Raw genomic sequence first — 12,583 nt, forward strand, 5'->3', positions numbered from 1 at the left:
AAATCCTTTACTTTCCCCTCAAAGGTCTTTGTGCCCTACATTTTGCCTCCAAAGGCCTGAGTCTGTAAAATCATCATAAAAACTGCAGTGTAACTTCAAACCCTTAAAGCTGAAAACCAGCTTTTAACCTCCATCATTGTTTAAATTTACACAACGATTGAGTGCAGGGCTAAAACAATAGAAAAATGTGTCACTGTCCTAATAATGCAGTGTATTTCTATTCTGAGCAGCGAACAAGGGCCACAATGTGCAAGCTACCACCTACTCAATAATGTGAGAGTCATTTAACTCACAGGAAATAATTTTTCTGGGGTTTGAATGTATTTGAGAAACCTGCAACATTACACTACAGATAAAATGAGAAGTGGATTAACTGATTTTATTATTTAAGGTTATTATTAATAGTCAGCTCCTCAGTAGTGAAGAGGATGATACTTTTCTTTGTGATATGTAATAAGGAAGATGTCACCTTGGGCTTGAAGAAATAGCGACTGGCATTTTTCAGGTTGTTTTACAGAAAAAGCAGCTCATTGATTCACTGAAAAAATATGATGTAGAATAACTGGATCTTCCTTTCACTGACAGGATTGATTGACTATTGATGCTGTCACTCAGAACCAGGGGGCTGCCAATCATTATTGAAAAATGTGTACCTGCATGTCCAGTACTAATGTGGCTCTTCATGTCATTCTCTTCCATGCAGACGTAGTCACAGACGCTGCAGCAGAGTGAGAACATCCACTGCTCCTTGTCCACATGGAGCGACATGTGGCTGACAAACTGGGCGTTCAGCTCCGTCTGGAAACCACACACATGGCAGCTGGACAGAAAACAGAGAGGAAAAAGGAAGGAGGATGGTGAGAATGAGACGGGGGCCAGTCAGCTTTAGTGTGACATTATGTTTGCATTAATTATAAAAATGGTTCAGAGCTGATTCGCATCTTTTAAACTGATAGTCAAATGAAATATTACAGTTTTCCTGTGGAGATATTTTTGGGGAAATACATTTGCAATAGTGTCAAGATGTAGATTAGAGGCCTGGTCGTACTCTCTCCATAGAATAGTATATAGAGTGTATGGTATATGAAGCTACAGCCAAGAAGCTGTCAAAGTCAAAGAGACTGTTTGCCTGGGTGTGATCAAAATTAAAAATGAAGTCAACAACAACATCTTAAAGTCACAATGGAGACATCACTGTGAAGTTTACAATAGAGCTGGGTGACATGGCCAAAGACTTTATCAAAATCAAAAAATGAATTACCATAGTAAATGTCAATTTTGTTATTTATTTTAAGTTTAAAGATTGATTTTTGCTCCCGAGTGATGCATTTTACAAATATGAGGTAGATCATTAAAAACAATTAGGAGATTCATATAACCCAGACTTAGTTTCAATGCAATCAATTGTCACAAGAGATAATGTTTAATCAATGAGATTTATAGCTGCGTTTACAGGCAGGTATTTTCCCCACTTTTTCAACCTTACAACTGAGCACGGTTAAATGTTTCTCTAATTTTTAATAGTTATGCTAAATAAGCCAACTGTCTCCTGACAGATTCAAATTGAACAAACAGATAATGAGTGGGATATTGAATCAGCTCTGGGCCAATAAGCACATTTCCCAGAATGTATTTTATGTCCAAATAACTGGCTCACAACAATAGAAAATAGACAAATAAAACAGAGCAGTTGTGGAAAAATTAAATGAAGAAATATATCAGGACTTATTGGACATCAAACAGCAGATACAGATTGATCCAAAATGCTGTGATCAGGCTCCAGTGTCATCTCCAGTCGTGCTTTGAGACAGTGCAGAGGTCAGAGTGGTGTTTTGCTCTGTTCTTACTACCTGTAGTAGTAGGGGCAGTTCTTGCGTTCAGCAGAGTCGGCTGTGACGGCGCTGACGATCTGCTCAGCGTCTGTGTTGACCAGCTTGACAGAGTGGATGGTCAGGTGCTGATTGAGGTTAGCCCTGCACTTGGCGGCGTAAGGACACAGGTGACACTTGTACTTCCTCTCTTCTGCAACACAACAGACACAGGACCCTGGGTTAGTGTAAACATTACCTGAGATGATATTTCATTAAGTTGCCCTCAGCCACCAAGCCTTTAAATCAAGCTTAAACCTAATTACTTAATGCCTAACACTGCCTCACCTTCCCCTGACCCCAGATGCAACTCTGATCCCGGGAAGAGGAAGACAAAATCAACTTTCCAGAGTCACAAGATGGTAATAACTCGAGACGTGTTTGAACATAATTTCACCTGATTTCGGAGCAATATCCTACAAATAAATCTAGAAATCTCTGTCTGACTTGCTGTCTTTCTGTCTATCCTTCGATTTTCTCAACAAGCGCTTATCCAATCGACTTCAAACATGGTGGCTCTATTTCTAATGATCCCTGGAGATGCAGAGACCAACCAGAACCCTAATCCCTAAATCAGGCACGTCACATAATCACATTGATGATGGGGTAGCATCACAAAATGCTGCTTTGTGCTATTTGTTTAACACCACACACCAAAAGGTACATTTTGAATGGTTTAATGGTGACTGCTCCAACTATAAATGTAGAAATCTCTCTCTGTGTATCCTTTGATTTTCTCAAACAGTTCTCATCATATTGACTTAGAGGTTGACTGAGAAGTGGCGGCTGTGTTAAGATGCCACGCACCAACAGGCACATTTTGAGCAGCTTAAAATGCAAATAGCACTAAACAAAAAAAAAATTGAAATGCACAAACACAATCTTCCATTTTTATCCCAAAACAAATCAACATAATAACACATCTTCTTAATTCCCCATCAAACACACACACATATACACACACACACACACACAAACACCCCATTTGCCCCAAGGACATGGAGCCAGGCAACCTTTATGTCGCCGGGGAAACCAAAAAGACCATCACACTGACATATGCCCCTGCTTCTGCTCTCTGTGGTGTGGCCAAGCTGTTCACAGCCAACACGCTCAGATGGTGTGTGTGTGTATCGTGTGGTGTGTGCACGCAAAATGGGAGAGCATGTCCAATTGTGTGGGGGCATTTTGAACACGAGTCTCCATTTGTGCACTTAGTGATTTGGTCTGCTTCTACCAACTAGGCTGCATTAATTTCTAATCCATCATTAATTTGCTTCAGATAAAATGGTATTCATTAATTTCTCTTCCTAATAAGGAACGAGAGAGGGATTACAGAAGACAGTAATGGGGTAGAATGGATCAATTGGGACCAAAGACAACATAAGTTTGGGAACCCGGTGTAATAATCAGGACTCGGGAGAGTGTAAAGCTTCATCCTGAGGAGGTCTCCCATGTCTGAGAGGGACCAAATTGTAGCTGCGTTAGAAGTTATGTTTGTGTGTGTATGTGTATGTGTACGTGTGTGTGTGTGTGTGATTCTCTGGGAGACATCCTTCTATCAGGGTAATTAGAAGGGCAGTTTTCCCAGTGAGCCTAATCATGGCAGTAATCTCTTTAAAGTAAGGGTAATCTGGTCTAGTCAACCTTATTTACTTATCGTGGCCAACAGCAGCGAGCACATGCTCACACACAACATCTATGCCCTCACAAAAACATGCAAATGAATGGCCAGCGCACGGCAGCGGTGTGCATATAAGCTAATGATGGTGTGGGTGTGTGTGTGTGTGTTTACCTGTGTGTAGAGACAGATGTCGAGAAAGAGTCTGCTGTCGTCCAAACACCTTGCCACAGACCGGACAGGGAAAGAGCTGTTCATTTAGTCTCCACTGAGCGATCCCGTTCCCTGGCTCACCATCATCCTTTTCTGAATCTGGAAACACACACACACACGCAAGCACACACACAGACGCAAGCACACACACACACACACACACACACAAAATACATACTTATCAGTCACTGCTGACACAGTCATCCATTAAAGCATCTGCAGGTGGAAGGAAGGCTGTGAAGTCAAGCTGCTATAAAATAAAGTAACCCAAGTTCAATATGTATTGATGTTGAAACCGTAACACACTGCTGTGGTATGTTCTCACGTACTGACCGACATTAATGTGTAAATTTAAAGTAGTGCATTTTAAAAAGTAGACAGAGACATAGAACAGAGGAAGATAATAAAGGTAACAAAGGTCTGAACCAACTGTGATTACAGTTTATGGTCTGTGTATTAACCACTGGGCCACAGGAACGCCCTCATTTCATCCACCCGTAATGAGATTAATCATCAGTTAAACAGCTCAAGTGATACAATCTTTAATTCTTGTTTTCTTCACTCATGTTTCCTAAAGGAATATATATAAAAAAAAAGAGAGTAATTTAACATTGTGAGAAATGTACAGATTAGGTCTCTGGAAGAAGATTAATAGAACTGTACTTAGTGTCCTATAAAATGATGCCACAGCCTAGGGCACATGTCGTCAAGCAGATAATGACATTAATATTGGAATATTGGTATGAATGTAAACTGCCTCTGTAAAAGTGTTGTCTTCTAAAAGATGCTTGTTGGCACCGGAGTTCAGCTGCAATAAATCTCCAGATTTGTTTCATCAACGTGATTGGCTCCTTCAAACTTTACAAATTGCCTCGCTTTTTACTTCAACTAAAAGATCTTAATTTGTTTTTTTACTCTTACAAAACACAAGATTCTCCATTAACTTTTCTTTACCGTCGCCATAGAGCGACCTGACATGTATAACCAGCCGAAGGGCATGTTCATCTCACTATTTCACTATTTTCTTTCATTGCAGAGAGAGAGAAAAACCAGCCATAAGAGTTTTTGTACATTTGAGTTGCTGTTTTTGTATTTATGAATTGTCCTGTGGGCCGTTTGTGCCTCGAAGGCCAGAAGTTCTCCACCCCTGCTCTAAAGCCTGCAGCATATGTGCGCTGCTGTAGCTCTTCTCATTCACCTCCTTTTCCTTCACCATCCTACAGTCAAAGGAAGACTGCGAGTGAGAGTATTTTCAAATGATAGACACTGAAGAATTGAAGTTCCTGCTTTTAATTAAACCCCAGGATATGAATACAAGGTAGAGTATTTCACGTGAGAAAAAAGAATGCAGTACATTTGTCATTGTGCTGTACAACTTGTTCAGATGGAGGCAGGATTTTCACTTATTGTTTAAATTGTTCAGAGAACACACTACACAGACCCTGGTCGAAACATTTGTTGATTCAAGGCATTAAAAAACAGGAGACAAACCTCCGTCAGCTACACAGTTTTATTTTCAATCTACAAAAAAGAATGAAAGAACTCTGCTGCTGTATTAAATCTTAATATTTTTGGGACAGTCAAGGAAAATTCAACCCTATAATTATCTAATTGTTCTACTATATAATGAACAATATTAAGTATTTTTGTTAGTAGATGAATGTGGACTAACCATAAATAAGGTATCTTTCTTATTTGATCATTGAGGTGAGTTAGGGCTGTGCTATGTGACAAACTGTATCATGTGAAACTTCTATTTCTTAAAATGATTCTGGCAAAATACACCTCCATTTGAAAGATTAATGATTACATGTTATTTTCATAGTCTTTTGTAGGAACCAGAGAAATATTAATGATAGGAGGCAACTGTGGTAGATCAGTCTTAACTCTGCTAAAATAATCGGTTGCTTAATTAGTGGGGAGAAAAAATAAATCGCAGACCTTTTTGTTTGTTTTATTATCCCATCTTTTAAATAGATTACCGAGCAAAAATGTTGAATATTCACCAACTGGGCTTCTCTGATGTAAGAATTTCCTGCCTCTGTTAAACATCATTGGATACTGAGTTTCTATGCGCTGTTTTCTGATGTTTCATGCACAAAGAAACAAATCAATTAAGAAAGGAAAAAATCTATCACCAATTAAATGAACACCGGATATAAGCGTGAGTTGCTGCACGAGTTTTAACCATTCTGCTGCAACCTAATCAGTTGTCATGTGAGTCCTGTCTGCAGCAGAGCTGTGACGCACCACTGTAACAGGGGTTAGTGAGGGCATGTGTAAGTGTGTGTTTGTGTGATGGTAAAGGCACGCAAATAGGCCAGAGTACATCAGCACATGTCTTTAAACTAAATAAGTAATCAGCAGAGGCAATGTGTGTGTTTGTGGCTCCGTCTAAGTGGCAAATGTGTCATAACGTGAGCCGTGTCAACAAACTTGAGTTCCTCCGACCTCGGTCAACCTGCGGGGCATGAACTTCCTGACCTGCTGCATTAGCAGGGATCTGCCGTGACAGTGGCCTAGTATCCGACTATGACCGGCCATTCACACTGTGTTTATTCCATAATCATTGCCTGTGCGCAGCTTATTCTGAGAACCCGAGACCTTACACGGCTTGGATTCTCAGAATAAGCCATAAAAGCATTAACTTGCCCTGATTCACATATGAGAGACTGGGGGACGGCTTGGTCGCGAAAGGTGACAAGAAGCCAAACGGCTGGGACTCGAGGCCACGACCTGGCAAACACACTGATGATTAAGCCAATTAGGGTTTGGTGTGGGCCTCGGAGTGGGTAATGGCTTAATTAGTGTTATTAGAGCTGGAGAGAGAGGGCCACAAACAAGAAATGAAGAATAGATATAAACCCCGGGCTGGAGGGAGAAGATGGTAAAACTCCTCTCGTCACAAGCTCTTACTCGCTTTTTCTGTCTCTCTCAATTAAATGGAAGTGCTCACACTTTTCAATATTAGCCCAACATAGTAGTTGCTGGGCAAATGCTACATTTGCCACAATAAGACCAGATTATTTCAGAAGATTCTTCTATAATTATACATACATAAACATAGCAATTTAGTCTTGACATTTTCAAGGCCTTTTACACAAATTGTTTTAAATGTGAAATAATAAATAACTTTGGACAAACCTTTGGATAATGGGTCCAAAATGTGTCACAGTAAATTTCTCTGGCTTTATCTTATTAACTAATGTGGACTAATGTACAGAAAATCTGTTCAATTAAGTCTGTTGCAACTAGAAATGCTGTTTACCAGCATCTGGGACATGGAAAAGGTCAAACAAGACAACAGAGACATGCTGAGGAAAAGAGGAGGTGTGGCTGGATGCATATGAGGGAGAGACAGGAATAGAACTGTACAACAGTAAAAGAAAAAGAAGCAGAGGCTTGATCTGAAGCTTAAACACACACGGGAAAAGGGAGGTGGGCTGGGCGAATTAACTTTCAGGACACTCTTGACACCCAGAAGCCAATCAGATTTTCATTAACTGGCAGAGGGACAGGCAAAGCTGGCACAAGCTAATTAACCTCCGGATCTCTCCCTGCCAAAGGAACATGGAGGAAGTTCTGGAATGGCAGCGACGGGGGGAGGAGGGAGAGACAGGGGATGCCCTGGGCAGAGGCCTTCAGGTTGGGGAAATGCTTGAGAGTGCAGATAGGCCGGGTGGAGCTCTTAATATGAAACAGGTGGGGGGGAAGGTTTACCGGAGATGAGGGTGAGACCGTGTAAAGTTGGGGGTGGTTAGTTGTGGCCGTTTACAACAATGTCTTTATTTGTAGTTCGCCCAGCTACAAAGCTTCTGTGTGAGCGGGTGAGATTTAGCGTGTTGAGAGTGTGCAGGGAGGGAGGGTCTGTTAAAGCATGCCCACGTGTGTGCGTACATAATGAGCATCACTGCATTATAATCAGTTGTTTCTCAGAGCTACAGTGAGACAAAACAGGGATGTTTTGTCTTTGAAGCAGAAGGGTTGATGGTTGTTAGTTAATTATTCCCTGGTTGCTGCAGAAGACTTTGGAACATTAATACAACATAAGCAAATCCACTGAAACATCACTTAAATGCCATCTACTTTCATTATAGATTAGTCTGCTTATTGTTTCTAAATTAGTCGCCATCATCAAATATTTTTGAAATGTGTCCGTATATATATTATTTTCCTTATCGCAGATTATAAGAACATATCATATTTTTTCTAAAAATACACTAAAGATTAACCTGCTAAAACGTATGCACAGTATATCAAAGAATACATTTTCTGTAGACCAGCTAATCTATTTATCAACGATTCAGTGCACCTCTAAAAGACTCAATACGAGCAAAGTAAGGCCCCTCCATCTCTTGCCTTGTACTCTCTTGTTCATGTATCCCTGCTGCCACCCTGGTTCCCACCCCTGCGTGTGTGTGTGTGTTCTTTTCAGTGTTTTACATGTGTCTTACCATGGAATACTGCCCTGGTCGAGGAGCTGGCCTCTGCGGGAGAAGAGCTCTTAGAGCGCAGGTTAAAGGGTGATTGTCTGAAGCACTCATCCAAGAACGGACTGAAACACAGAGACATGATAATATTAACACATACAGTAGTTTATTAGAAAAATAAAAAAAGTAACTGATTATTAAAGTGACAATATAAAATAAGATAGAGAGAAATGACACATGGAGTTTAACTGACTCACCTGCTTATTCCCACCATGTTATTGTCTCTGTGGTTGTTGGCTTTGCTGACTTTTTCTGAAAAAATTAAAGATTGCCTCATCAGCTTTACAATAATGATTAGTTACACTTTCTCATAACCAATTAATCATTATATTGTTTTGCAAACCCAACATATGAAGTCATTATGTAGTTTTCATGATTAATCAAGTCACATAAAAAAAACTCAACCATCTCCATGACTCTGCAAAGCTTCTGTTCGCTGCTAAAGACTAAGATGTTGATAGCTGAAAAAAGCTTAGAAATGGAAAACTAAATGTTCATGCTGAATATATAACAAGTCCTAAATGTCTGTTGGTAAGTTCCCAAAAACCTTCCTACCAGTAGGCCAATATCTGAGATGAATACCAAGACAATGTATGTGGCTGATTTCTGCATCTCTTTAAGTTAGCCCGGCCAGTAAAGCACAGGTTTGCTAAGCCAGCAGGGGTGCGCTGGCCATCTGGAGTGGTGGGAGTCTCTCCAGTAGGTCTGCCGACCTGTGGGCTGAAAAGTTCGCCCAACAACACTTTCAAAGTACGAAAAACATTTTTAAGACCCTGCATTTGACTCCGCAGATGGCACACGTGTGTCTGTGGCTGGTGACGCTCTTGAATGTCAGCAAGGAAACAAAACTATTAGAAACACCTAATCTAACACAGCATGACCAGTGACTGTGGTGTCTTAAAATACTACATAACTTTATCAGCAATATGATGAAGTTTATAAGCTTGAAAAAGTATTGTACTTGGTTCGATTGTATTATACAGGTTTACCCTTTAAAGCTAGGGTTGGTAATCCTGGAAAAGATAGTACAAAAAAGCTACACTTTGAAAACATGCAACCGAAACATCCCTTTCCCTTCCAACAGCCATTTTATTTTAATAACGGTCCTGCAAGGGCCACACACATCTGCTTTTTCGCCTATTTTTTGATTACCTTATTTATTAATGGCTATCAGGACGTGAAGAGGATTTCAACAAAAAAGACAAGTGTTTCAGAAACAACCCAACCATTAAGAGGAATGAATAAAATGTGTCCGGGCATAGTGATTATTAAACTGACTTCCCGGCCTATTTTTCTTACACATCAGCTTGATTGTAACCGTCTGGGCTGTTTATTGCTGTTTTCTCCTACTTGTTAAAAATGGCTCGGGTTTTCCAGACATTGCAACATGCTGTTCAGATTAATCACATTAAAGTGAACATTATTCTGTGATCAATCAGTCACTTGCTAAGGTGAATCACATCCAACCTGAACATTTCATCATTTTTTTAATAATTTCTCCCAACATTCGTGGAGACGCTCTTTATTTCAGGTTAGCTTGGGAGCCTCCACCATAAAATGCTGCAGTAAATCAAGCAAATAAACATTAAATATATTTTGGCCATTTACTGGTTAATAATTTGAATTTGGGGTCCTACTAGAATAGGTTTACATGCCGCAGTGTTCAAAATACACATTATTTGTCTCTTACTATATACTGGTCCAGCGCCTCCATTCTTTTTTTTAACCAACTGTCTGAAACGCTCCATTTTAAATCTTGGACAGCTTCCAAGAAGCTGGGTTTGCTCTGATTGGTCATTTGGCCCACTCTTTTGTGATTGGTCAACCGCTTAGAGTGACCGTCGAAAACCCCAACCCCCTTTACCCAGCGGCGTCCTTATCAACTGTAAACACCGCTGAAGCCACAGTAACAATGGTGTTGGTTCTCTCGTACCATTTCAAACCAAACGAGCCAGTATGCGGACATGTGTATGTTATTTGGTGACGTAGAATAAAAAGGCAAACATTCGATTTGAGGTAGTTCAGGAACAGTGTTTCTGTGGGAGGGAAGGACTGAAGCCAAAAGTGTTGATTGCTTGTGTTTTCCAGAATTCTTTGATATTTTTTAGGTTTACAATGCGGGCAGTGTTCACACCTGTCTTCCTGGCACCTCAGATCACACCTGTCTTAGGTCACAGCCACACATTAAGCCGAGGTTGAATTATCCATTAGCGCACAAGGAAAGTGTGGAAATGGAGCTTGTGTTGCATGCGCCTGTAATGACACGTATGTAAATGGGAAAGGGAGAAGTCTACCTCTGTGTGCCAGTGATGGCAGCTGCTAACGCCAAGCAAGTTAGCTGAGCTCCAGACAAAACAGCAGACTGTCTGTTACATATCGGACATTTCTGGTCGCTCACAGTGGTGGAGTCTTAAATAAAAATTATTTTAAGAGGTTTCGAAATGGCTAGTGAAGTGAGAACTGTAAAAACAGCCACTACTTCTAATAGTTGGCCAGCTAATGTTAGTGCAGCCCATTAGATTTCAGTATTCAGATATAAAGAGCACTAAACAAAATGCCAGAGAATGAAGCTATGTGTGAGTTTCAAGGCAATGTAATGAAGTGAATTTCAAAGCTGCAACCATCTCAGTGTTCAGAGCGACCTTGCCACTGATGTGTCTCTGAGGTCCTACTGCTCTGGGTAATTCATATTGATTGCTCATTGTGTGACAGCAGCCTACTCTGTTCCAGCCCCCCCCCCCACCCTCACATTCAGAACCAGTTCTAAGGGGGCAGTTGTCGCTGTTGCCAGGCTGGCGATGCCCTGGCCTCTCCCTGGGTGGGCATATTGTGTAACCCCAGTGCCCTCTCTACCTTTCTTATCCTCTGCCCCCTCGCTACAACCCACCAAACCACCCCCCTGCCCTGAACACCCCACTCCGTCACACTGCTCGCCAAGGACAGAGGTCTCTTTCCACGTTGCCATGGAGATGCCGCACGGGAGAAATGTAAAGGGAGGAAGGAGGGGAAGTGCAGGGGGAGAGCGTGTGCAGCCAAGTGTGCTTGAGCCGGCATGTCTGAAAACGAGTCAAGGGAGAGAGAGAGAGAGGGAGAGAGAATGAGAGAAAGGAGGAGAAGGTGGAGGGGAGTGGGGGGCATTTGTGCAGACACCACTCCCCAAGGGGCCGTGTGCGAGTGTGTGCGAGTGTGTGGGAACGAAAGACTGTCAATGTGTGAATCTGTGAATATGTACAGGAGCAAGAGGAGGAAAAAGAGATTTAACATGAGCTTGTTTCTCTATATTGCATTTTAGCAAAGCAATCAGAGGCTGGACATAGCTGGGGTCACAACCCACGACCCGGCACACACTTGTTCACACACACACAAATACATATCTGGGCATTTTATCCGGGGGCTCTGATGGATACTCCTCAAAGCTCTCTCTTAATCTAGCAATACAAACAGCTGTCTGCTGCCTCAGTATCACTTTCAGGGCCATACAGGTAAAAAGCAGGATGTCATTTCATGTCATATATCCTTGACTTTACTACAGAGCCACAAGAGGACGGAAATGGAAACATGTAGGTTTTATAGTCCAGCATCACAACCTGTCCAAGGTTTACACTGCGGTGCTGCAGGGGAAAAGATGACATGTTGCTGTGCATGGATGTGTGTGTGTGTGTGTGTGTGTGTGTGTGTCTGTGTGCTCAGAGAACAGTATGTGCCCGACAGTGATATGAGTGTTGTAGGGACATACCTGACAATTTGAACAGTAGTTCTGAGGCCATTTTGACCGATATGTCCTGGGAGAAGAGATCTTTCTGGGGACGGGCCAACGTCTCAGGGAGGTTACTCATTGGCTCACTCTTCTCACATGCCTCTAAAGTGCTGAAGGCCAGCAGGTGAGAGACAGGTGGGGTGAGTTCTGCTGGGGGCGGGTCCACCTCCATGGGCTCCACCTTTACTTTCACCCTCTGGTACTGGGAATCTTTGTTGTTTTCTGCAGAATGTGATTGAAAAAGAGAATAATCGCTGGTTAGAGTCTGATCAGAAGTTCCACCAATACACAGATGAGGTTAGTGTGAACATTTCAAATGCACAGCCCTGTGTTCACTATTTCAACTTGAGCTTGTGTGCACTACAATGTATACTGATGCTTAAATCAACAAATTTACAGCAAACTATTTGTTTTTACCCGTTTAATATTGCACATTATTTCCCCCTGTATAGAGAAACAAAAACATGTCTTCTCCAGCTTTAAACTGTGCTGTACTCCCTAAAATATTCAACACAAAGCGACAGCAAAGCGTGATCCCTATACATAAAATATGTATCGCTAAATTTGCATTTTCTCAGCTGTATGAAATACAGGCACCAGAATCATGCTAATTCTTTTGAATGTAAACTTATGGTTC

The 12,583-nt window shown here is 41.5% G+C and overlaps 1 protein-coding gene across 1 annotated transcript in view; it reads right to left on the minus strand.

The window, feature by feature from the left end:
* Positions 1-12,583, minus strand: part of znf827 (zinc finger protein 827) — a 65,756-nt gene that overhangs the window by 10,422 nt on the left and 42,751 nt on the right. The window contains exons 6-11 of the mRNA XM_062387014.1: positions 11,926-12,168; positions 8,387-8,441; positions 8,154-8,254; positions 3,661-3,798; positions 1,851-2,022; positions 654-820 (exon numbers count right to left, since the gene is read on the minus strand). Coding sequence (XP_062242998.1) covers positions 654-820; positions 1,851-2,022; positions 3,661-3,798; positions 8,154-8,254; positions 8,387-8,441; positions 11,926-12,168 — 876 coding nt within the window. The remainder of the gene's footprint in view (positions 1-653; positions 821-1,850; positions 2,023-3,660; positions 3,799-8,153; positions 8,255-8,386; positions 8,442-11,925; positions 12,169-12,583) is intronic.

Source organism: Platichthys flesus, chromosome 5 (genome assembly GCF_949316205.1).
Source record: "Platichthys flesus chromosome 5, fPlaFle2.1, whole genome shotgun sequence".
Taxonomy (NCBI): domain Eukaryota; kingdom Metazoa; phylum Chordata; class Actinopteri; order Pleuronectiformes; family Pleuronectidae; genus Platichthys; species Platichthys flesus.